The 26,670-nt window shown below is 43.4% G+C and overlaps 1 protein-coding gene across 2 annotated transcripts in view; it reads left to right on the forward strand.

Moving 5' to 3' along the window:
• The first annotated feature begins 22,902 nt into the window (after positions 1-22,902).
• The window catches only part of negr1 (neuronal growth regulator 1), a 212,484-nt gene continuing 208,716 nt past the window's right edge, over positions 22,903-26,670 (forward strand). For both annotated transcript variants that reach the window (XM_080430684.1, XM_080430685.1), the window contains exon 1: positions 22,903-23,235. In XM_080430684.1, coding sequence (XP_080286810.1) covers positions 23,063-23,235 — 173 coding nt within the window. In that variant the 5' untranslated portion in view covers positions 22,903-23,062. The remainder of the gene's footprint in view (positions 23,236-26,670) is intronic.

A 26,670-nucleotide genomic window follows, 5' to 3' on the forward strand; every position in this document is an offset into this window, starting at 1 on the left:
GTCGCAGCTGTTTGTCTCCTTCGGCCCGGGTGATCAGAGGAAGGTAGTGGCTAAGGCGACGCTTTCTAGATGGATTTTGGATGCCATTAGGCTGGCCTACGTCAGTGGTGGCGTTCCAGTTCCAGAAGGACTGAAGGCTCATTCTACTAGGGGCGTGGCTGCTTCCTGGGCCCTCTCCAGGGGGGTTTCGGTCCAGGAAGTGTGTGCGGCCGCAAACTGGTCGTCACCTTCAACGTTTGCGGCTTTCTATAGCCTAGACGTGGCAGCAGCGTCAGTGGCGCATGCTGTCCTAGGGGTGGCGGCTGTCTCTAGTTAGAATGGGGGGAGCTAGGCTGGTTTTGTTTTTAACCTGCCTTTTTTCTCTTCCCTATCTTCCTTCTCTTGAAGTCCCCTCGGGACCACCTGTGGTAGGTCCCCAGGGGAGGGGGGCCCTGTTTCCTTGTTTCACTTAGGGAACGGTGTTGTGTCCCCTACTTCCTTCTCTTAAGTCCCCTCGGGACCACCTGTGGTAGGTTCCCAGGGGAGGAGGGCCCTGTTTCCTTGTTTTCACTTAGGGGACAGACTTGTGTCTGTCCATTAGTTGAATAAGGCAGACTTGGTCTGTCAGGGTCCTTTTATTAACATCATATACCGCACCCTGGCCCGGAGGGCTGGGGCGCCCGTGAGGCCGAAGGTCACGTCCAGGGGGACGGGGCCTTATGGCTAGGGGGCGTGCGGACCTGAGATTCGGTATGGCTATAAGCCCCATGGGGGTTTATGTATCCCATAGTGAGTATGTTACGGAGAATTAGACAAGAAACTCAGGGTTACGGATGTAACCCCGGTTTCTTTAGAATTCGGAGTAACATACTCACCTAACACCCCTGTTTGTGTGCATCTGCATGCAGGAAGCGTGTTAAAGAGGATGAGCCACGTCACGCAAGAGGTTTTATACCTCTTCCGGTCTACCGGACACGTGACATACCCTTCTCAGCCAATGAATGGCCCGGGAGTTTATGGTATGTAGCTCTGCCTCAACGCCAGGGGGCGCTGATATCCCATAGTGAGTATGTTACTCCGAATTCTAAAGAAACCGGGGTTACATCCGTAACCCTGAGTTTTGTTATATTGTACTCTTAAGGTGGACATACACTACGAGATAATCGGGCTAAAAAACAACTCTCACGAGTATCGGGGGGGCGTGTCTACCCCAGCCTAGATCGGGGGCGAAACTCGGGCATAAACATCGTCTAGTGTGAGGGTTCAAAGATCCAATCTGAACCCTCCCGAGTTGCTCACAAGACGATCGGGGCCACTCCGATCACGTTCAAAATAGTTTGATATTTCGAGTGAAAAACCCTCCCCTCGGGTGAACCCCCCCTCCCCCCTTTTTTGACATCGTCAAAATCATTTTCAAAAATGTTTGATATTTATCTGGATCGCTACTGTATGGAACACCTGGCGCGGGTCGGACCGAGAGAACCCCGCAATGCCACACACACACACACACACACACACACACACACACACACACACACACACACACACGTTGTTTATGTAGGATGGACAATCATGTGCAGCTGCGGTGGATCCATGTTTTATATTAAAATACATTATTTTGATAATGATTTTATGATTTTCATTTTAAAATATGGACTGACAGTCCTATAGCTATAATGTCCATAGAGAATATATCCCCACCTGAAAGATGCTTATTAAACTTTATAACTTGCCTGGTACCATGCATGCTTCATCTTGCCGTCTAAAATTATATTCCTTGGCTTGCAAACAGCCAAAACGTGTGTAGCCGATGAAACACAATGGCTTTGCATTGATGACACCAGGTATAAGAAACTCATGAGCAAACTGGCCAATACAAACTAATAGGCGAGTGAGCTCTGGTGCGCAATTTCCGAACGCACTGCTGCTGTCCAATGTGTCCAAATTCATCTTTAAATGCCCTGTTTTCAGCACTGTCACATATCTTTTACACATATATTTTATACTCTTTATACCAGGAGTCTTCAACGTTTTCAGGCCAAGGACCCCCTAGCTGAGAGAGAGACGAAGCAGGGACCCCCTCCTCTATATTGTATAAAATTGTGTTTCAGATTAAACTTTTTTTGTTTACTTGGTCTGCTCTTTTTTCCCCTCTACACCTATATATCTCTTTGCCAAAAATAGCCGATCTACACAACGCCTCGCAGTGCAAGGCGTTGTGAGCTTGTAGATCTGCTATTTTTGGCTAAAGTTCTCCTCAGAAAAGGGATGCCAGGGTTCAAGTGGTTAAGGTAAAAAATAAAAAAAGATAACACACAAAGATTTGGCGGACCCCCTGTAGTAACTCTGAGGACCCCCTAGGGGTCCCGGACCCCCTGTTGAAGACCCCTGCTTTATACTTTTGGATAGTGTCATTTCTCTTGTTAACTAGCAGATTAATGTTTAGCGATCTCAAGCAGTCTGTCTCTCTCAAGTAGCAGCTGCAATCCATCCAGTAACGACCAATTTATGCTTCGACGTACAACGGTCAGTGCATGGTGGGAAAAGTACTCAGATATTTTACCTAAGTAAAAGTATCAATACTCGGTTACAAATAAAAGTCCGGAATTCAAAATTGAGTAAAAGCACAAAAGTATTAGTATCAAAATGTACTTAAAGTAGCCTACCAAAAGTAAAAGTACTAATATTTGAAAATAGCAGATCTACAAGCTCACTATGTGTTGTGATGCGATGCATTGTGAGCTTGTAGATCGGCTATTTTCAAATAGCCCTATGTAGGCCTATAAAATAGGGCTAAAGTGGTTTTATAATATAATAATTGATAATAGCAAAGTAACTATAACTAAAGTTTTCAAATGATTGTACTGGAGTAAAAGTACAATATTTGCCGTTGGGGTGTAGAAGTAATACAATAGTACTGAAAATTGGCAATACTCCAGTAAAGTAAAAATACCTACAAATTGTACTTAAGTGCAGTACTTGAGTACATGTACTTTGTTACTTTATGACAACGGTGTTGCGCCCCGAATATATTCAATCTGCGCTTCAGTGTGAGCTTGTGGATTTGCAAAGCGATCCTGATGAATCATGCTTAATAATGTGACGTTGTAGCCTACGTCTGGCATTGCGGGGTATAATGAGAATAAAAGTAAAATCATTCAAATTATTGAATGATTATGATGAGGACGGTAGGCTTTGCTTCATGGTCAGTCTTGGAGGGGGGGGGGGGGGGGGGAACCGCTCGTTTACGGTTTATTATGCCACCTAATAGCTTACATTTTGATTCATTCTCTGTGAGAGAGTATCACAAATGTGTGCAAAATATAAGGCGTTCTGTCTTGACTCTTGGAGTTCCAGTACATTTGTTAACTATCCATTTCATAAATTAGCCTTTCATTATGTTCTGGCCCACCATGTTGGTGCACCCTTCATAGTTCTTAAATCCATGAATTTTGCAAAATGTTGCAAGGGAAGTCTCTGTGCCAGCCAGGATTATTTTGTTCTTCGTCGCGCAATGGTTTCGAGTGGTTAACATTATGCGATATTAGCTGTAGAATACAACTCTCGTAGACGTATTTATGATTCTGACGTTTTGAATCTACGAGAGTTGTAGGGTTCACCCCCATGGACACAGGGACTTTCTGCACTATGCCCCGCAGACACTCCAAACATGTACAAATTGAAAATAAAGGTGCTTACCCCCACGCAGCAAATGTTAACTATCACTACGGGGTAGTAGTTTAATGTAATAATCCATATCTTTCAATAAAGAAGTGTTTAATGCCGTCTGTGGCTGATTCTGTCGGAAGTTCCCAATGGGCAGTAGTGACGCGCCCATCTGGTGAAACCCGGAATTACACTCAATGTAAACAGGAAGTAAGCGAGGGTGATAAAATGGCATTCGGCCACGGACGGCATTAAAACACTTCTTTATTGAAAGATATGGATTATTACATTAAACTACTACCCCGTAGCGAGAGTTAACATTTGGGGCGTGGGAAAAAGCACCATTTTTTAATTTGTACATGTTTGGAGTGTCTACGGGGTATAGTGCTGAAAGTTTCTGTGTCCATGGGGGGTGAACCCTACAGCTCTCGTAGATTGAAAACGTCATAATCATAAATACGTCTATGAGATTTGTATTCTACAGCTAATGCGATATACAAGACCACAAGTAGCCTACCGCGAATGAGACGCGTTGTGAGCTTGTAGATCTGCTCTGATGCGGTGCACTGTGTGTGTGTGTGTGTGTGTGTGTGTGTGTGTGTGTGTGTGTGTGTGTGTGTGTGTGTGTGTGCGTGCGCGTGCGTGTGTGTGTGCGCGCGCGCGCTCCGCTGCTCAGGAGCGCAGCTGACTGTCGGAGAAAAACACTGAATTGACATATGAAAATGTACGGATTGTAATGTGTAACTTTATTTAATATCAAAATAATATAGGCTACCGATATAATATCTTATATAATTATAATTATTAATAATTAATAATTTATATTTTTATTTATATTTTAAATATATTTTCCTATTTATTATTGCTGTTCGGGCAAGCCCGAGAATCTGGATAGAATCTTGTAATGTGAGATGCCCCCGATGTTTTTAATCGTGTAGTGTGTGCATGTTAAGATAATCTGATAAGAGAATCTTGAAAGATTATCTTGTAGTGTGTGATGATACCCGATTTAAAAATCGTTAATATTAAGATTATCTCGTAGTGTATGTCCACCTTTAGAAGAAATATGTTTAATTTCCTAGATGTTTATATTTTATTTTGTCTTGTTGTTGAGTGTTGAATGTTTTTAAATGGACCACAATGGAAACATTTGTACATTTTGTACTTTTAAAAATGTAAGAAATTTTCAATTCAATTCAAAAAAAAGGAGAGACAGAGAATGAAGAGATGAGACTCATTATTACGTTGCCTAAAGCATGCTAGGTAGGTAGGCTACACCATGGACAGCTCTGCATCATATGCCAACTGGGCACTCAACTGTTCCGGACAGATGTTCTGCATTTAAGTAATGAGAATTAAAAAAGAAACTGCCCACGTTGTACAACGTTGTCCCTAACATAGCACCACCTGCCTCATCTCATTTACTTATTCATGTATTTAACACACTCGCGAGCGCGCGCCGCTCACACACACACACAAACAAACACAAACACACACACACACACACACACACACACACACACACACACACACACACGCCACACGCACACACACACACACACACACACACACACACACACACACACACACACACACACACACACACACACACACACACACACACACACACACACACACACACAGAGAACATATTTTATGCCTGGTTCTGTAATAAAAGCACCTACCACAACCAGCCAGTCTCAGCACCATTTGAGGAGGTCAGGCCACTAATCATATCATATCGGAGAACAACGTGACCCATAAACCAGTCATTCTCAACCCTTTCAGACCGCGGTCCTACAAAATAATCATATTTGAACTGGGGACCCCCCACCCTGACAAGCACTTGGAATTGTAGGAGTTGAGGCATATTTAGTTTGACTCGGTTCTACAGATATTGTGAAAATAGCGGGTGGTGAAGAAACGAGCTTGTAGACTGGCTATTTTCACAATTTTTGCCTCTTTCTTATATTATTTCGCAATTTGGCCAATGTTTGACCAGTTTTTATAGTATAGTTTGTTGATTACTTTTGATGAAGTAATGAATGGTCTTTTTTCATTTCATTTAGTTCCTTTTTCTTTTTTTTAGGTATTAGGTATTAAAACTGTCATCTGGGGACCCCCCCCAAAATCATGTGGGGACCCACTGGGGGTCGCGACCCACAGGTTGAGAACCATTGCTTTAAACCTCAGAGCATGTGTGGACAAGTAGCGGCAGTGTTTTGAGATATTTTCAACCTATCCCTCTCCCAAGCTGTGGCCCACACAGGCCTCGAAACGTCCACCATGGTGCCCAAGCAACACCACAGGTCAAGGTATCATGTCTGAATTGCTGGACACCTGCCCTCACCTCTATTGCCAATGCATGATTTGAGAGGTTAGTGAGAGACTACATCTGCTCCCTTCTATCTGCCTCGCCTGACCCATGGCAATTTGCATTTTGTCAAAACAGATCACGATGCAATTGCCATGACTCTTCACACCTCTGTTTCACCTGGATGAGGGGAACAACAACAAATGGTGTACAAATGGTGTTCGTGGACAACAAGTCAGCATTCAACACAATCGTTCCTGCCAAGCTCGGCACAAAGCTCAGAGACCTAACCCTAACCCTAACCCGACTGTGTGCAAATGGATACTGGACTTACTGATGAATCACCGCCAAGTGGCAGGAATGAGCAACATCTAATTTTCTGAATTTTCTCTACTCTCTCTACACGCACAACTACATGTCCACACACTGCTCCAACGTCATCATCAAGCATGCTGACCGCATTATAGACCTGACCTAGTAAAGTGTTACCTGGTAGTTTTAATGTGCTGTTCCACTGAGTTTATAATGCATTATAACCAGCACGTGTAAATTATATTATTATTATAATACTTTATAAACCTTGTTATAAGTTGTTATGCATTATACATTATAAAGTGTTAAAATGCCTTATAAGTGCATTGTAATGCATTATAAATGTGGTTATAACGCATTATAGACCCGACCTTAATATAAAGTCTTACCAAGTTTTTTTTAATGTTTGCATTTTTTATGTTTCTGAATTTGTTTTTAATTTTGTTTTGTTTTTTTAATATACTTTTAATTAAACAAATTGTAGGAAACATTAAATGCAGATGGAGCCAGAGTGTGCAACACTTTTCTTCCTCTTTTAAGTTTCCACCTCCAGACTGTTGAACAAGCGCTGAGTATTTTAACCATGAACCATATGTTTGTATTTGCACTGCTCATATTGACATATCTGACCTGTTTTCCTGTTTTCCCCTCTATTCTTTCCTTCTTACTTGAAACAGCAGGGTAAATTATGTTGGGAGCTTGTACAACAATTTGTTTTACACCTGTAAACCTGTGATGTGAGAATAAGGTTGAAGTTGAAACATTTCTATCCTGTTGGGAGTGGTCTCTTCCAGAATGACAATGCCCCCATACTGAATTATGCAGACTGAACTTTTCACTCCGATCACCCCTCTTTTATTTCCACAAGTCTGGCTGTACAGCACATCCAGAGGAATTTTCATCGCAGGCATCACACTGTGTCTCAGATATCTGCTGCTTCATCCTATTTTATTCTTATAAATCAGGATAGCTTTCTTGCTGAGCTACACTACGAACCATATATGAAGTGTAGAGTCTCCTGGGGAGTACCGATCAGCTATGACTCATGAATGCTGTAGCTTCGGTACCACACAGGCAGTGGATGGGGGAGGGGGGGGGGGGACTACTGTATGTATATCAAAGTGTTGTTCCTTCAAATTGTGTTTTGCCCACTACATTTATGTTATAAATTTGCAATTGGACAGTAAGGTGCAGTCTGCAGTGTGTAAAGTGTATTACATTACACCCCCACTCAGATAAGTGGCTGTCTTTGAGCTATGCCATAATGGAATGTCTTGTGCTTGATTCAGGACAAAGATAAGGGGCATGGGGGCTTATCCTAGTTTATGTACCCTGTAGTGTATCGTGTCAGAATGTTTTGAAAGTTGAACTTTATTGTCAAGACTGTTGTCTTTCAATGTTCATGAAATGACACGCCTTATCTCTCTCCTTTATGGCCTTGTGACCACAGCTGTCACATTCGCAACAAACTAAAAGAACCTTTGTGGTCAATAGGTTAAATGGGAGATTGTTCGTTGTGCTACCGTAGCTTATTAAAACATTTAATCTTTACCACTAAAGGCTGTATCTTCTCATCACTATGTGCCTCTCTTACACTTATGCAATTTTCTGCTTTATTAAAATGGCCATCAATAAGATCTATTTCCAGCATGGCACCAAGTGCTGGTTTTAATTTTCCTGTGAAACGGCTGTCTCCCACTGGAGTCTTTAAGCCTTTATCTCCTGGGACATTAGAGCAAAGAAGCAATCCATGCATTGTGACTGAAGGACCAGCAACGACTGCTGATAAGCCACGAGGAGGAGGAGCTCTGAAGAAAAAACACCTTGAATTTCATTTTCAGTGTATACTGTAGGTGTTAATGTTAAACTTTTGATATTCAGTTATCGCTCTGATCCTCACCAACTTAAAAATGCAAATGATGTTATTTTTAACCAACAAATGTAAAAAAGAAAAGAAAAGAATGAATAATTCATAATATCATTACTGAATAAATAAAGGATTCCTGTGTTCAAGGGTATGCAGAATTATATCTGCTTCTAGTCTGAATATACGATAAACAAGGGCTGTCACCATCTACGTCTTGCCTGTTCATCTGACATTTTTCTCAGTGAAAGTGAAGCTGCTGCTAAGAGTTGACTCCGATGTGTTCTGTTGTCCAGTTATTATTAAAGAACCCAAAACAAACTATAACAGGACGGGGCCCCCACCCCCGCAGTATACGCTACTCCCCAACTCCCCCGCTTTTAAAAGCAACATTAAATGCACAACGTTAGCTTCCACACACAGACAAGGCAAGCCGTTTATATGCATTCCATTGTAGGCTCAAAAATGTACGCTGAGCATTGTGCACTGACAGACAGTCATACTATACCACTCTGAAAGAACATCAACACAAGATTACTCACTACTGCTGGAAAATCTAGTCGCTGTTATGTTTAAACCTGTGTCCGCGTCGTCAACCGAACCAGAATGTTGTGTTAACGTTTGTTACTCGTTGAATACTGAATATATAATTTTGACACTTGCTTTGGCAATGTAAACGTAAGTTGTCTCATGCCAATAAATCTCATTTGAATTGAAAATATTGAATTGAATACGACGTCTGCTACTATGATTTTGGCAAGGATTTGTTCATAATAAAATAGCATCGTCCCGTGGACGCATTGATGGTTGGTTTAATGCGTCCTTTCTTAATAATAATAACTAGAGGTTGGGACCTCTAGTCCCAACCTCCCAACCTCCCAACCTCACGACCCACCTGCTGTCAAATAGAAAGCCTTTCTTGAGGTCAAAAGAGGTCAAACTTCCTGTATCTGGTTGCTATGGCAACCTGCCAGATCAGGCTGAGGGTCTGATAGGCAAATCAGAAAATCAATCAAGCCGATAGTCTGATCACTGATCGAGGTGGGGTAAGATGCCTAAATAGTAGCCAGAGCTCTGATCAACAGTCTGTGACAGGTCTTGGAGGCATGTGGAGTGATCCTGTGCTTGCGAATCCCGGACGAACTTCGGAGCTTTTGTCAATTATAGTAATAGTAATAGTAATAGTAATAGTAATAGTAATAGTAATAGTAATAGTAATAGTAATAATAATAATAATAATAATAATATATTATATATATATATATATATATATATATATATATATATATATATATATATATATATATATATATATATATATATATATATATATATATATATATTATATATATATTATAGTAGTATTATAGTAGTATATAAGAGTATAAGATAAGATAAGATAAGATAAGATAAGATAAGATAAGATAAGATAAGATATGTGTCAGGGACGTGAGATGCGGTTCAGGAGAAAGCATCCGTTAAGGCAGACAACATGTTCCCATTGTCCTTAAAGGGAATTTGAGTCCTTGTGGCTCCAAAACTTATCTGGGGCATCCATGGCCGTGGGTCTCTTCTAATGTAGCAGCTGATTACATTCACAGGTCTAACACTGACTGGGCTGGAAGCTATGATTATAGCTTTGGCTAATAATAATAACAACTAGCCTGCTAGGCTGTGACTGGGCTAACTTTGGCTGCTGTCACAGTGTTGCCAACAATCACTTGCATTCTACAGTTCGTCTTTATAGCGTGACGTCACCACACCTTCTCAGTAATATGACAGTACACTGGAACTATAAGACGTTTTCTTAGACATCACTTCACATTCAAGACAGCCCTGCCACAGAAGCGTGCTTACTGCTTATGGATCCCACCACAGTTCTAGACCCACTGTGATTGGCCAAGAGTTGCTGTGAGTTAGTTCCTCTCTAGTCCAATCAAGCCACGTCATTTGGTTACGTGGCCACGGACCTCCGGTCCCTAGGGGGCGAGACAATAAATAACACCACAGTAAATACAGGTGTTATATAAATACAGTTATGATTCTATAAGAAAATATTTAAATGCCCTCTTCACATTCACATTCACTGTGTGTGTGTGTGTGTGTGTGTGTGTGTGTGTGTGTGTGTGTGTGTGTGTGTGTGTGTGTGTGTGTGTGTGTGTGTGTGTGAGATCTGGTTCCCCCAGGCGGAGGGGGTGAGGTGATTCTGGTAGGTCCTGTTTGTTAAGGAGCCTAACGGCAAAGGGGAGGAAGCTGTTCCTGCCTCTGTTTGTTGTGAATACAGGGGCAACACACAGTGAGGGCAGGATCTGAAAGCAGGTGCTGAGGTTATGTGTTGAGTCCCTCACAATCTTTACTGCTTTCTTCACCACCCTTTAGTCATAGAGCCACTGAAGGGTTGCGCACTGCTCCCTGCAGAGCTTGGGCCCCAGGATTACCCTCTGTATCTTGCTTGGCCTTGTTGGTCTCTGAAGAGCCCCCCCATACCAAGCCAGGAGGGAAATGGTGAGGAAGCTAGCTGTATAGCAAAGATAGCAGCTGTAGACGCTGCAGAGGGGCTATGTCTCTCCACAACCTCTCCATTGAGTGCCAACTGTGGGGCAGATTCAGCCTTACTCCATAAGCCTATCAGGAGTGCCTTTGCTTTCCTCACGTTCATTCTCAGAAAGTGCTCCTCGCACCCTTGGTGTAGCTTCTCATCTGCAAACTTGCAATGTTATCCAGAAATGTCATGCCCTGTCCAAACCCCTCAGGTTTTTGGTGTATAGTGAAAACAGGAAGGGGGGAAATCACTGTCCTTTGGGGGGCACTGGTGGATGTGATCATGACAGGAGCAGTGGAGCTGCTGACAAACTGTTCCCTTTTGAGGAGGAAGTCCAGAGGATCGTGTGGGGATCCACCTGGACCTGCATGCAGTTTAATGGCCCAGGAGAAATCCACAAACATGATTCTGGCAAATACGCATGGCATGTGTCTGTAACACAGTCATTTTGTCTGTAGGCAAACTGCAGCGGATTGAAGATGGGGCTTACTTGTGAGAGGAGAGGTAGCACTAGTCTCACTGGGCACTTTACCAAGATAAATGTTATGGCCACAGGTCGGTAATCGTTCAGCTCTACAGGATGGTTCGTCTTGGGGATAGGACTTATCTCGGAACGCTTCTACAGTGTAAGGATGGTGATCTCCTGGAGAGCAGTTGAATAAATGGCAGAGAACTCTGGCTAGCTCGACAGAACATTCCTTCACCACCCTCTCTTTAACACATCCACCGCCAAGGGCTAATCTCATAATGTACTCACCAGTGCCAAGGTTTTATTGTTGTTTTTTGTTTTTTTCAGGTCGCCATAGGCCCCGTTAAAATCCTTTAGATTGCCCGATCCACTGTTTGTAAACAACGGGCACATGTCCTGGTGTCTACTCGTCGAGACCGCGTGTCAAACGGAGCCGCCATGTTTGAGTTCTGATCGTTTATGTTAACATGGGAAATGCGAGGATGAAAAACTACATGTCCTGTACAGGTTTTACAGGGCTTTTTGTGTACGACTTAGAATGAAGGCAGACGGGAAACAAAAAACGGGATCGCACTTCCGGTCGATTTCGGGTGGTGTTACACTGAAAATGGTCCCCCTGGAAAATTGAAAAAAAAAAAATCGAAAAAAAGGAAAAAGCACCACAGCCCGTAGGCTACGGGATCGGCGCTTAACCGTTGGATTTAACGGCCCGTAGAACTACGGGCCCGGCGGTCAATGTGTTAATGAGACTACGCTCCGGGGCCTTGGATGGATTGAGCCTCCTCAGGCTCTGACTCACCTCTTCCTCTGTGAGGGTGATTGGCTGACCCGGCACCTCCGTCATCTTCCTAAGGAGTTCTTTTCTCAGTGTCAAACCCACAATAAAAGGAGTTCAGGTCAGTGATAAATGCTTAGTTTCTCCCCTCTGTTATTCTCTTGATGGGGGCGTTCCCTGTGAGAAGAGAGAAGCCTTGCCAGGCACGCCTCAGGTTGAAAAGTTAGAAACACGGCCTCCTCCCATTCCTCGTAGTGTCCTTTGGCCTGGCCTACAGAGGGCTCTCTCCTCTGCTCTGAGCCCAGTAGCTCCTCAAATGTTATTTTCAGCTGAGCTGTCTTGTTGTTTGGGTAACAACAATGTTGGATGTATGAAGTCACCGCTGTGATGGACTGTTCAATAGAGTGGTCCTGGGTGAGAACCTGCCAGTCTGTGCAGGTGAAACAGCCCTGCAGGCTCTGGATTGCCTCACTGGACAATACACTTAAACTGTTCTCTGTTTCACCTACTCTTGCATCAGCTTTTGTCTGTATGTGGGCAGCACCTGAACAGCGAAATGGTCTGAGGTGCCAACGGGTGATTTCTTTAGGGATCTATAGCTATACCTTTGATGTTGCATAACTCAAGTCTATCTGCTTCTCCACACTCTTGTTTTACATGCCCACATACTGCTCATAGGTTGGCAGCACAGAGTCCAATTTGCAGGTAAATCCCCCAGGATGATCTACAGTAGGGTGCGCCAGGGGAGGAAGTTTCTAGCTTCTCTTGGCAGACTGAGAAGCCCTAGCTGTATGAGTTGGAATATAAACAGCTGTCACAATCAGCTGCCTGAATTTCCTGGTAAGTCAAATGGACACAGGGAAATGGACAGCAGTTCCAGCATATCTGTGCAAAGGTTGTCTTTAACTTGCACAGAAGCACACCATTGTTCTTTCTCACATTGTGTGTGTGTGTGTGTGTGTGTGTGTGTGTGTGTGTGTGTGTGTGTGTGTGTGTGTGTGTGTGTGTGTGCGTGTGCGTGCGTGCGTGCGTGTGTGTGTGTGTGTGTGCGTGCGTGCGTGCGTGCGTGCCTGCGTGTGAGAGAGAGAGAGAGAGAGAGTGCGTGTGTGTGTGTGTGTGTGGTTTCAACAACTCGGATGCCCAAAAAGGAGGTAAGTATTGTGCTGGCTCTGCTATAATTGGCAGCCGCCATATATGGCAGAGTATGCTGTCCTTTATGTGGACATGAATACATTTTTAAAATGTGTGTGTGTGTGTGTGTGTGTGTGTGTGTGTGTGTGTGTGTGTGTGTGTGTGTGTGTGTGTGTGTGTGTGTGTGTGTGTGTGTGTGTGTGTGTGTGTGTGTGTGTGTGTGTGTGTGTGTGTGTGTGTGTGCTACTGTACCAGGAAACTTTGCCTAATGGAAAGCCAAAAAAGGTGAGTAGATTTGAGTTGAGATGAGCCACCATGTAATGGAAAAGCGATAATACACTCGTCGAGTTAAATTAACACTCAGAAGAATCCATTACATACTGTGGAAGTGCAGAATCTTTGAATGTGAAATCAATTGCCTTTACACCATGTTTTATGTTCTGAGGGAGATTACTGTTTTCCACTCTGTTTTTGTAAGCTTAAATCCCTGAAACCACACTACGGGGTCTATTTAGTATAAATACTCAGCATCCCCATTTCAGAGTTTGCCGTGATCGATTGTCACACTTTACTAGTGAATGCCATCCATTATCATAATGGATGAACAAATCACTATTACAAAAACATGACTGTGTGCTAAACCACTTCAGGAAACAAAAGCTTTCAAAATGCTGCATTACTCTTGCAACTGGAGCTGTGAAGAGGGTATTTAAACTACCCTCTCGAGGCAGCCAGGGTTTGGTCAAGCTGTATTAATTCTGTGCAAAGTGCAAGAGGCATAAATTAAAGGACAGTGAGGTTGCAGAGTCAGAAGGAATGATAGCACAGGTTATTTTTGGATGGTTCTCAATGATTTAAATGAAAATGGTTGAGGGTTGCTGATGCTGGCCACAGTAGTTTGGACAACATTATTATCATGTCGTTAAGACACAATTGTACTTTTAAAGCCCTTGATTAAACAACCAGCAAATCCCATCCAGTAGACAAAAGTCCATTGTTCTGTGATTACAGTTCACTCTCCCTGGTGGCCCATTGTTGTGCACATACCACACGCCTCAAATATTACCTATCTATACTACAATTTGGCAATAATAATAATAACTAGACGCGTCGCAATTCTGGGAAATTGCAAAGTGTGGTTGCGCCAACGCCGGTCGCGGGTCGCAGGGCCGCCGGGACGTGAGGAATACGCCGGGAGGATTACCGTCGGAGGCCGCGCGACGTGCGATTCGAATTCGGTGCCGATCAGATGCCGCGTTCGTGACACGTGCCGTTTTGATTTGAGGAAATTGGCCCCTCCCACTAAAGAAACAGGCCCCTCCCACAAATGTAGCGGGCCAATGACATCGTCATGTCACTCCTGAGATCACTTGCTTTTCTTTTTGAGAGAACTGATCCCCCCAAAAATCATGTTTTTGCATCAAACGGTTACGTTTTGCGCATTTGTGGATCGCCCCCCTATGGATCAAAGTGGAAATGCTTCTGAGGATTTGTTGAGTAAACCACCCTCGACATGTGATTCAAATTTGGGATTGATTGGACGTTCTGTTCGTGATTTTTGGCGTTTTTTGTAAAACAGGCCCCTCCCACTAACTTTGGAAGCCAATTACGGTGGACTATCAAAATTCCACTTGGAGGTGTTTATCGCATGGGTCCAGAGATCATGTGTACAGATTTTTGTGAGATTTGGACAAAATATGTGGGAAAAGGAGCTAAAAGTGTGTTTTGAAGAAAATTCTAAATGGCGGAAAATCTATCCAGATTTTTATTCTACGACCTACGGTTCAAGAGTTATAGGCCAAAACGTAAAGTGGGCTGTTATAGCGCCAACTGGTGTAATAATTTTTGAAATAATTTCGCACTAAAATATGAACCTCCCCTCCAAGTCTTGTAACTCTAGCCCTTACGGTTTCTGAGAAAAAAATACTTGAATGGGAGTTTTTTCATTTTCCCATTAAAGTGGATGGGGAAATTTAATGCACTAATAAATCAATATCAATTAAACTATGTAACCAATCTCTTAGAAAAGTACAAGTGCACGATTCCCGTTGAAGCCGGTCATTTTGACATATGGCACTAAATTGGGAAAAATAAACTGTGGGAGGAGTAGCAGCCCGAAATAAAGTTTATCTATAAATAAATAAAGAACTAGAAAAAGTGCTCCTCGGAGCACAGGTCTCCGCCAGGTCAGGTAGGTTATTGTGGCCTCCTGGTGGCGCTATAATAGGCCAATGTTTAAAGGGTGCCATTTGTTCTTAGGCCTTGCACGGCAATCGGACACTGCATTCATGGTTTGAGGCATTTTGTGCAAAACAAAATGTTTTGCTAAATCAGACCTGTTGGTGGCGCTATAACAGGCCAATGTTAAAAGGGTGGCATTTGTTCCTAAACATAGTGTGAATGTGCGTGCAAAGTTTGACCACAATCGGACCGTGCGTTCACGATTTGCAGAATTTTGTTAAAAACAAGCCACTACTGCAAACTTTACATGTCAATCTTAGCCAATGAGGATGGAATATGAAAATCAAACACACCGTCTTGATCACATGACTATGGAGATCATGTGTACCGATTTGCGTGAAATTTGGATAAAATCGGAAGGAGTAATATAAAAAAATGTGTTTTACATAAGTCGGCCTCCTGGTGGTGCTATAAAAGGCAAATGAAAAAATGCAGGGCAAAGGTTTTTCCTTGACCTCTAGGGAGTGCGCATACAAAGTTTTACACAGATCGGTGCAGTTATAGTTAAAAACATGAATCTGCCTGTTATAGCGCCACCATGAGGCTGATTTGAAAATGTTCAAGTGGAATTTCTTCCTCGGCATAGTGGAAATAAGCGTGCAAAATTTCACGGAAATTGCATGCTGTGTTCATGATTTGAGGCATTTTGTTGAAAACGGGGCACTCCTGCAAACTTTGGAAGCCATTTTTAGCCAATCAGGATGAAATATGAAAAATCTGAAAGACCCGTTTTGTTTAATGACTATAGAGATACTGTGTACCGATTTGCGAGATTTTTGGACAAAATCTGTAGGAGGACTGTCAAAAAATATGTTTTGCACAAATCGGCCTCCTGGTGGCGCTATAAAAGGCCCATGTGAAAATTTTTGGGCAAAAGTTCGGAATTGGCATCCAGGGAGTGTGTGTGCACAGTTTCGCTGCGATCAAGCCAACGGTGGCGGAGATTAGCTGGTCACAGACGGACGGACACACACACACACACACACACACACACACACACACACACACACACACACACACACACACACACACACACAGACGGACGGACGGAGGGTAAAACATACTCTCTCGCCATGCCTTTCGGCCTGGCGGAGACAATTAAGTTTATAGAGTACTATAGTCTGGTTGCCCCACTAACAATCGCCTCCCTATCTACCAAACCTGCCTTCACTCATTAGCCACGCCCCATTCACAATCACCCGTATCTACTGCACCTGCCTCCACTCACCATAGCCAATCCTGGCTGCAATCCCCTCAGTATAAATACCAAGCCCCCAGCACCAAAAGGGAGCAGTGAAGCGCATTGGACATGCTGGCCATTCAGAGGTGCTGCATCTTATTACGGCTAGGGTCAGACACATAAACGAGCGAAGACGGTTTTGACCAATGGGCTCGACACAAGCTTGCATACGAGCTTGCGCACGGGGTTGTGCACGGAGGTGACGCAAAATGCGTCACCTTCATGACGCAAAACGCGTCACATATGACCCAAATAGACCTCGCCCGTCACATTTCCCAACCCGGAAGAAGGGGTGAAAAGGGAGTATGCTCTGGGTGAGCAACTCCATACAAGTGGATGGGCAGGGATTTCCGGTGCCCTCTCTATTATTTTTTAACTCTATGATAAATACACCTGCGATCACTCCAGTGGTGTATGGTGAATTCTAACGTTGACCGGGCCAGAATCTTAGGCTTGGCTTCTATGTGGATTTTGGACGTCATGTGGACAGCCACGTCATCTATGATGTTGCATGTCGGTACTATGACTGAGTCATCTCCATATTTGGGCAAACTTTAATCCCAATCCAACCTCCATTGACTTCTAAATTTATGGCCTACAATTAAAGTTATAAAAAGCTAAACATTTTTGGGCGGTGAAACCGCCCCTATAAGTGAGATTTGGAAAAATGTACATTCCCCAGCGCTGTGATCTGGGCCCAGGAAATTAGTAGAATTATCCTGCGCTGTGATTGGCCAATCACAGTCTATTCAGGACTGTGATTTGCCAGTGTCACATGACACATGTGCATAGCCCTATATAAGCAACCATAACTTGAAAAAAACCAAATATTTGTTTTTTTCAAGTTATGGTTTCGTCCATCATAAAGAGTGTTTCAATAAATGTATTTATCTTTTGTACATGATTGGTTGACTCCATTCAGTATTGTGATTAGCTAGCAAGACACCGCCCACTTCACACAGGGTGTGATTTTTTTAAGTATAAAACAGTATGTGAATATATATTCAGGGAGTTCCTGTGCTTCATTGGCCTACTGGGAGTGCACAAGTAATTTGGTGCCAATCGGTCCAGTGGTTTTTAAGATTAGCCCCAGACAGTCACGGATACAGACAGACAGACAGACAGACAGACAGACAGACAGACAGACAGACAGACAGACAGACAGACAGACACACATACACACACACACACACACACACACACACACACACACACACACACACACACACACACACACACACACACACACACACACACACACACACACACACACACACACACACACACACACACACACACACACACACACCTTCTAAACGGCTCGCCCCATAGGAGCCACCAACCACGCCATAAAAAATATATATGTTGATGACATTGCACAGTAAAGTGTACTGTATCTATGAGGGGAACTTGTCACTCAGTGTAAAATGGTCAATTTTGTGATGTGTCACTTCATTAACTTGCCATCAAAGGAACCCGGCAGCTCACATTAAATTCACTCTAGCTTTAAAAAGATGGCCGGTTATGAAAGCTCACAAGAAAGGTCTAAAGCAACCATTACTCAAAGCACAGTCTTTACGACAGTTCACTGCCTCATCTCTTTCATCTTGTTCATAATTCCAAGGGTTATTACGAGTAGAACATTAGACCCTGCCACTCTTCTCCAACAAACACACATACACACACACATACACACACCACACACACAAGCATCCCTCCTGCGCATTGCACTGCCACTAAATAGAGTCATTATAATTATAGCTACATAGTACATTTTCTAGTAATTTGAAGGGCTCAGCGGAGGGGAAAAACCCCAGAGATTGACTTGAGAGAGATGGAATACATGTTATACTCTGAATGCAAACATGCCAGTCACAAACGATAACTACCAGAACGGTGGTATGAGTGTTGTTGATGTTATTAACTGCAGAGGGAGCCTCAGATATGGAAATAATGCTGCAGTTGAGGCATTTCACAGGGTATAATGCTGAGTCTGTGTGTCTCCTGAGTTGCTTTTTTCAGAATCAGAATCAGAATCAGAATCAGTTTTATTGTCACATCACAGGTTTACAAGGTAAAAAAGTGGGTGAAATTCTTTTTTGTACATCGTTCCCATCGCAACGTTAGTTTCCATAGAAAGAAGAGGGGGGGGGGGAGAAGAAGAGGGGGGCAGGTGGGAAGGAGATCAAAAACAAGAGAGCAACAGAAGGCCAGACAAGTTATCTACATATTTACAAATTACCTGAGATAATAAAAAAACTAAAGAACTAAACTAAGGTGCCTGAGCATAGCAGCAATGTATTGTATACTGTGCATGTTATACTTATACTGTGCATGATAGACAAAGGACGTTAAGGTGCTTAGAGGAAAAGGAGCACAATAAAAAGACCCAAAAAAGTCAGTGCGTTATACAAGGGATTAAGGTGCAAAAGGTCAGTGCGTGTCCACCTAGAGTGGACTGACCCTAGTATAATCCGCATGTAGCTCCATGAGGGAGTGCAACAAAAAGATTTTTTTGAGATAGACAGGAGGAAGAGGGAGGCAGTGTGGGGGAAGCGAATAGGGAGGACACTGGTGCTATGCTTGACCAGCATAAATGGTTTGTGAGGCCAGCAGATTAACCACTATGCCCTCAGCCTTTATTGTCTCCGCCAGGCCGAAAGGCATGGCGAGAGAGTATGTTTTACCCTCCGTCCGTCCGTGTGTGTGTGTGTGTGTGTGTGTGTGTGTCCGTCCGTCCGTGTGTCCGTCTGTGAACAGCTAATCTCTGGCCCCGTTGGCCCGGTCGCTGCGAAACTGTGCACACACACTCCCTGGATGCCAATTCAGAACCTCTGCCTCACATTTTTCACATGGGCCTGTTATAGCGCCACCTGGAGGCCGATTTGTGCAAAACCCATTTTTTTACATTACTCCTACAGATTTTATCCAAACGTCATGCAAATCAGTACACAGTATCTCTATAGTCATGTGATCAACACGGATCTGTCCAATTTTCCATATTCCATCCTGATTGGCTAAGGTTGGCTTCCAAAGTTTGCAGGATTGGTCCGTTTTGAACTAAATGCCTCAAATCATGAACGCAGCTTGCTATTTCCGTGAAATTTCACATGCACATTCCCACTAGGCAGAGGAAGAAATGCCACTTGAAAATGTTCAAATCAGCCTCATGGTGGCGCTATAAAAGGCCGATTTGCGTTTTTAACTATAACTGCACCGATCTGCGTGAAACTTTGCACGCATACTTCCTAGAGGCCAAGGAAAAACATCTGCCCTGCATTTTTCACATTAGCCTTTTTTATGTAAAACACATTTTTTTAGATTAAGCCTTCACATTTTATCCAAATTTTACGCAAATTGGTACACATGATCTCTATAGTCATGTGATCAAGATGGATCTGTTTGATTTTTCATATTCCATCCTGATTGGCTAACATCGACATTTAAAGTTTGCAGGAGTAGCCCGTTTTGAACAAAATGCCGCAAATCATGAACGCAGCGTCCGATTGCGGTGGAACTTTGCACGCACATTCGCGTTGAAGAACAAACGCCACCCTTTTAACATTGCCCTATTATAGCGCCACCAGGAGGCCGATGTTTCTTTTTTATATTACTCCTACAAATTTTGTCCAAACATCATGCAATCATTACACATTATCTCTATAGTCAAGTGATCAAGATGGATCTGTCCGATTTTTTATATTCCATCCTGATTAGCGAATTCCGAACATTGCTGCCCACAATAACCTACCTGACCTGGCGGAGACCTGTGCTCCGAGGAGCACTTTTTCTAGTTTGATATAGTTACAGTGGAGAGAGAAAGCAAACACGGAGAGACAGTAGGGGAATGACATGCAGCAATTGGTCTGGCCAGAATCGAACCGGGGACTCGCTGTCAGGCACCAACCCTGTTTAATATTTATAACCACTTTCAACCAGGCGTACCTATTTTGGGCATGTCATTATAGGTGAAAATAGTCTCTCGAGTCAGACCATAGACCAATTATTTGTTTATAAGCACAGGTCCTGGTTTCATGTAATGAATTCCCAACAGATCCCCAAACTTGTTGTTTTGGGGAGTGCTGGTTTCAGTTCATTCAATGTCCTTCTGTGTGTAGACTAGTGAGGCGCTCCCTGGCAAGACATATACTGTATACTTCGTCAGGCAACGGTGTTGTGCGCTGAGAATAGCTGACATACAAGCTCACAACGCGTTGCGGATGCAACCGCTGTGAGCTTGGAGGTCTGCTATTTTCGGCCGTTCTCGGCACACGATGGAGTATAAATTAGGCTTGAGGGGCTTCAGCTGCGTGACCAAGCAGAGGCTCTGCTGCCGTGATCGTAGGGAGTGCTCCCTCCGTTCTAATGACAGCGATTGGAGGTGGGGTTTGGAGGGCACCTGCTTTGAGAATCAGAATTAACGATAAAGTAGGCTATTCTCTAGGAGGGGCGGGATGATTTGATTGACAAGCTACACAACCAATAGCATTCATTCCCCGCCCCCGCTCGATTGACAAGCTACCCAACCAATAGCATTCTTTGGGGATTGTTTTCCGGTTCCTGTTACCGACGTGCTTTTGGGCTTATATTAGAGATGGCGGATTTCAAATTCCTGAACAATCGGCTTCATTTTCGGTCTGTAGAAACCAGCGGTCTGGCTTTGTCCATCTCTTTTATACAGTCTATGCTCCTAAGCCTTCTTCCTCCACACTGGGAGGAAAACAGAAAGTTTGATGGGATGCATTTTCACTCGTGACGAGTCGTGAGTGACCTACCTGACCTGGCGGAGACCTGTGCTCCGAGGAGCACTTTTTCTAGTTTGATATAGTTACAGTGGAGACACTTTTCCATTGTGTCTTATGAGCCGACCTGCGCGTGCATGCTGGTTGTTATCAGTGTGACGTTGTCTGATAAGGGGTCTATTGGCTCACACAATTTTCAAATGCTTCCGCTGTACAGTCTGTACAATGGATGCGCTGAAAATGCAAATAAATACAGTTGATGTCAGGCTTCCCCCGCTTCCGTTTCGTCTTTGCAGTCATGTAAATCAAATTAACTATCTAGGTTGCTACTTAGAAGAAATGGAAATACAACGATATATTTTAAAGATTACAACGCAATGAGACACGTGAGCTTGTAGATCAGCTATTTTGGCTAATTGGCATACAGGGCTTAAGTGGTAAAACTATTTTTTTTACATTGCAATCACTGAGTGAATATTCAGAGAATGATTAGCAGTAGTTATGAAAACCTGCCTACGCATGGGAGGAAGGATTCCAAAAAGAACGATTTAGATTACATTACAGAAGAGACTTGGTTCTTTTTTCTCCTGCTTGAGTAAGTAAGTTTCTCATTAGTCACAGCAGTACTGACTGAAGTGTTGAAGAACAAAGTAAAAATCTGTTATTCCACTTTAAGAACACTTTCTCCTTGTTGAACTTGAATTTACACTTTATGTCTTTTTCCGGAGCTATTATAGTATGTAAATCCCTGCGGGACTCACTCTTGACATTATGTTAATGAGGTATTATAACCGAGACACATCATCTGCGCCATCAACTGAACGGGATCATGCCAATATTAACATGTCACCTCAGAGAGAAATGTGTGTCATTTCCATGGTGATGGCTGTGCCAACTCATGCACTAAGCATGTTTATGTAGGGTAAGTCAAGGGGCTCAGAGTAGGACAATGCAAGGGAGGGGGCCGGGGGTTCCAAATTATCTAGAGCAAACTTTGAAAGATCATTGTGTGTACAGTATGGTATGTGTGGAATATTTCATCACAGTGCTTTTGTGTATCTTCTGTCTAAATATAGCCTATTATTTGCCACTTATGAATGTTTTTAGTTTGGACTGTTTCCCTTCTTCTCTCTCTCATCCCACTATATATGTGTGTGTATATATATATATATATATATATATATATATATATATATATTTATATATGCATAATCATCACCACCAGTAACTTCTTCCACCACACTGCCTCCCAAAAAAAAAGCTCAGGGTGCTCATTTCCGAACAGGGGGTGCTTCTCCAAATCGATATCTTTAATTGCTCTTTCTCAGGGTTTCTTGTTGTCGTATCAATACCTACCAGATTTAACTGCTCCATCACATCACCCAACAAGAAGAGAGCCACTGGGAACAGGTTGCCGGGGAAACGGCCGCATGGCAACAGGATCAGAGCCTGGGGGTTGTCTGCTGCTGCCTCTACGTCCGCTCCCATTTTACATCACATCTCCTCACTAGATGGTGTAGAGAGCCACTGGAGACTATACAGTACACACACATACACACACACACACACACACACACACACGCACACTTCCTCGCACAGTGTGGGGCTACACCACGATCAACAAACCTGGGGGAAACTATAACGGCGACGAAGTGGTGGAAATAACGGCTGGCTTTTTTTTTGGAGTGGACAAGGTTTTGTATTTTTCCTTTTATTTTCTTTCTTTGCGAGATTAGAAGAAGACTTTTAAGGGGGAAACGTAATAACGCCGAACAACCACCGCTGCGATGGACATAATGTTTGCGGTGCAGGATGCGTGTGTCTCCGGTCAGTGGCTCACTGCGATCATCCTCAGCCTGTGCTGCTTTCTGCCGTCCTGCCTGCCCGCCGGCGGACAAACTGTGGACTATTCCTCGGTGGAGAGTGTGGTGAGCAGACAAGGCGACACGGCTCTGCTGAGGTAGGAAAACACAACATACAACCAGCAGTGTTGCCAGGTTGTGTGAGAGAAATAAGCAACCATGGTCTATGAAAACAAGCCCAAAAGAAGCGACTATGAGCACTTTAAACCTATACACGTCGGCTATTTGGAAAAATAGCCCATCTACAAGCTCGCTGCAATGCCTTGTGAGCTTGTAGATCTGCTATTTAATCTTAGGGAAAAAGTGAAAAACAACACAAATCTTTTATGGGGGTCCCTGGCACAACATATTTTCAGATGGGGGGTCCTTGGATAATGACATGTTAATTTGGGGGTCCTTGGCATGAAAATATTTTAGACAACACGCATCTAAACTACTTCACTTTCCTCTCTCCCGCTTCTCTCTCTGGCTCCATCCCTGCTGCTCCGCCGTGGAGGAGGCTAGAGTTAAAAGTAACAGAGAAAGCGTCACAAAACACCCCAAACACGACCGTTCTATGCTTTTGTTTCGCATCATTTGCGTGTTTGAAACAGTGTAAAAACATGTCACAGCGGCAGTATTATAGAAACACTAATAAGACCGTTTGTGTGGTGGTGCTATTGTTTTCCCTCCCTTCCTCCCTCCATCCAAGCCAGTCTGTAGTCGTTGTTTTCGTCTGCAGGGGGGTAGTCGGTGCACCAGCAGGTGCAGGACGCTGGGTAATCATTATAAGATTACTACGTAGTTCGCCACAGACCTACTATTATACGAAGTTTGTAGAGTAGTGTATCTCGACATAACAACGTGTAAACTGTTTATTCATCTAGTATTTATGTTTTGGTAGTAGTGGCAGTGCGTGGGTCAGTCAGTGTATAGGCTAGTCTTCTCCCCAACTTGACTCTCGCTTTCCGCTTGGACGATGTTTCGTCCGCTGTTTTTTTTTAGATGATGGGGTATATAGCCTAGATTGTTCTAAACGGGATATATGTGCTCTCTGTGACACAGAAACACCATATCCCGTTATTTCGACCTATAGTACAAGTTCGACTTGGCCCAAAATGAGATGTCATCGCTCCATATAAGAAGAATGTCAGAGCTGCGGATCAGATTCATTCAGCAGCGTTTTAGTCCGGAGTCTGCGTTCCTCCCATCATCGCATTTGCATACAAGGCACCTGCCTGTTTAGGATAGAAAATGAAACTGTCAAGGGCCCCTTTTGTGCAAGTCCCTCAAGGAGTTTGTGCAACTGCACAGTTTTTTATTATTTCTTGAATTCAGAAGAGTGTATTTTAAGTATCCAAGCCAACATAATTAGACTTTTACGCATGTCTGTTTTATCAACTGTTTCACACAGAAATGTTTCAAACAATATATTGCAAAAAGCAGATAGCCTAGTAGTTATTCAAATCTGAATCCTGCAGAATTCTGGAGGGACTTTGATACAATTGTAAAACTAGGCTATACTGTGGTATGTGAGTGGTTACTGTATAATTCTTGTTTTGTCAGCATGTATTTGGCAGGTTTTGTTCAGTTATAAAAAGATATTCCTCATCTTTGATAATTCTGAGGAAATGCTGAGGGGGGCATGCCTGCCCCATTTGAATACGAATCCTCAGGGCTGTCGACTCAGAGAAACACTGGGTGTGGACCTGAATTCCGAGCAGCTGCCTCAACTTTGAATCAGCTATGGGCTTGTACTGTATGTGTGTTATCATAGGCTTATGTCCTGTATCACCATTGGGAAGGCAGAATAGTGTCTGGCATCCTGCTGTGACCCTAAGGACATCAGACATTTCATTAGATACCAAAGTGTCACATTGTCATGATGCTCATGTGATGGTGCTCATCACAGAATTACCTTAGCAACAGCCAAGCCAAGTGGGGCTCACTATTTCTTTTTACCATATATTCCCTCTGTGCCCAAGGGCTGTCCCATCATACTGCCTAATGCTTTTGACGGTCCCTCCGGAGAGGGAGTCTTAATTCCTTGGCGTCAATCTGGGTTTGCTGTGATCAGTGACAGAAGCAGTGCCTGAATCCTGATGGTTCAATGGGCCAGAGATTATCCCTCTTCAGTGAGGCAGTTCAACAAACAACTGTAACCCCCCAACCCACCCACAGGCATGTGTACACACACTCAACCCCCCCCCCCCCACCCCATCCACTTCGCCACTCTCCAGACAACCGGGTCATTGCCTCAGTAAACAGCAACTGGAAATTGAGGAAAATGGTCTGAGAAACCATTTTGGAAGTCCATTCATTGCAGGTCCTCAAAGCCAATTAAGGAGGCAATTCAGCAACAGCTATTTGCCAGGTCTGTTTTGAAACTCGATGGGTTCCCTTCCATGTGAACGCAGCCACTGTGAAGTTATCTACAGTACGTTCAATGCTGTTGACCTGATGATGCATATTGGAAAGCTCTGAAGCTGCACCACTTGCATCTCTGCCCTGCATCAATTTGCAGCTCATCACTGTCACCATAATGGCGAGGTTGTGTTTGAATTTGCATAGTATATTCAGCCCAAGTGTTTGTGCATCATGGGCTGTAGCAGGTTGTTACACAGCAAAAGGAGCATTAGTTTGAAAACTCATACCGTATTTCCTTTAGGCATTGCAAGACAAAAAAACAACAACAGTGTCTGTGCTTGTTTTATTTGTAAGGCTCTAATATCAGTACCACAGATTATCAGAAAGCAATTTCTGCCATTCCTTTAAAGCTGATTGTGGGCAGAAAATGTGAGCACACTCAAACGGTGACAAACCCAGGAGCATGCAATTAGAGTCACTGCCTTTGGATTGTAGAATGAATCCTGAGAGCCACATCCATACTGTCATGTGTTCATTATATGCTTCCACCTCTTCCTTCTTAATGTTGTGTGACTGGGTGTTACTCCTGCTGCCTTGAATTATTCTGGTCAATGGGTCCATATCAATTATAGGCATACAGCTTGAGCGTTCAGGGCCAGAGGAATGGCTTACGTGTGTGTATCATCTTTCGTTTAATCTTTTTTAATGACCTAAGAGCTTGGACATTCTCCTAATGGGGTCATTTTTAGCCATTAACAAGGGCCTTCTATCTGGAATGAGTTATGCTTGGTTTGTGTTGCCATGCCTTGCATGAGTGAACGCACAGCGTCGCACGCCATTTCCATGCATGTTAGTACAAGGTACTGAGAAATGTGTTAAAATGCATTCAACCTGTTCTGTGGGCCTTCATTATCATAATATTTGCTGTGATGTCATCTCCATTCAACCAGATAGAAATCCTTGACATTTCCCCAGTAAATTAATGGCTCATCTGGCCAAGAATTTAATACAGCCATTTGGGAATGGCTGTCAGGAAACACAAGGTATCTGTAGCAATCCTCTTCCATATGGATAAGCAGCCTTAATCAACAATGCAGAGTTAGTCGACTGAAAATTATGCCTAAGTAGACTCAAATGGCTATCACACACACACACACACACACACACACACACACACACACACACAC

Source organism: Gymnoscopelus braueri, assembly GCF_963280865.1.
Source record: "Gymnoscopelus braueri genome assembly, chromosome: 6".
Classification (NCBI taxonomy): domain Eukaryota; kingdom Metazoa; phylum Chordata; class Actinopteri; order Myctophiformes; family Myctophidae; genus Gymnoscopelus; species Gymnoscopelus braueri.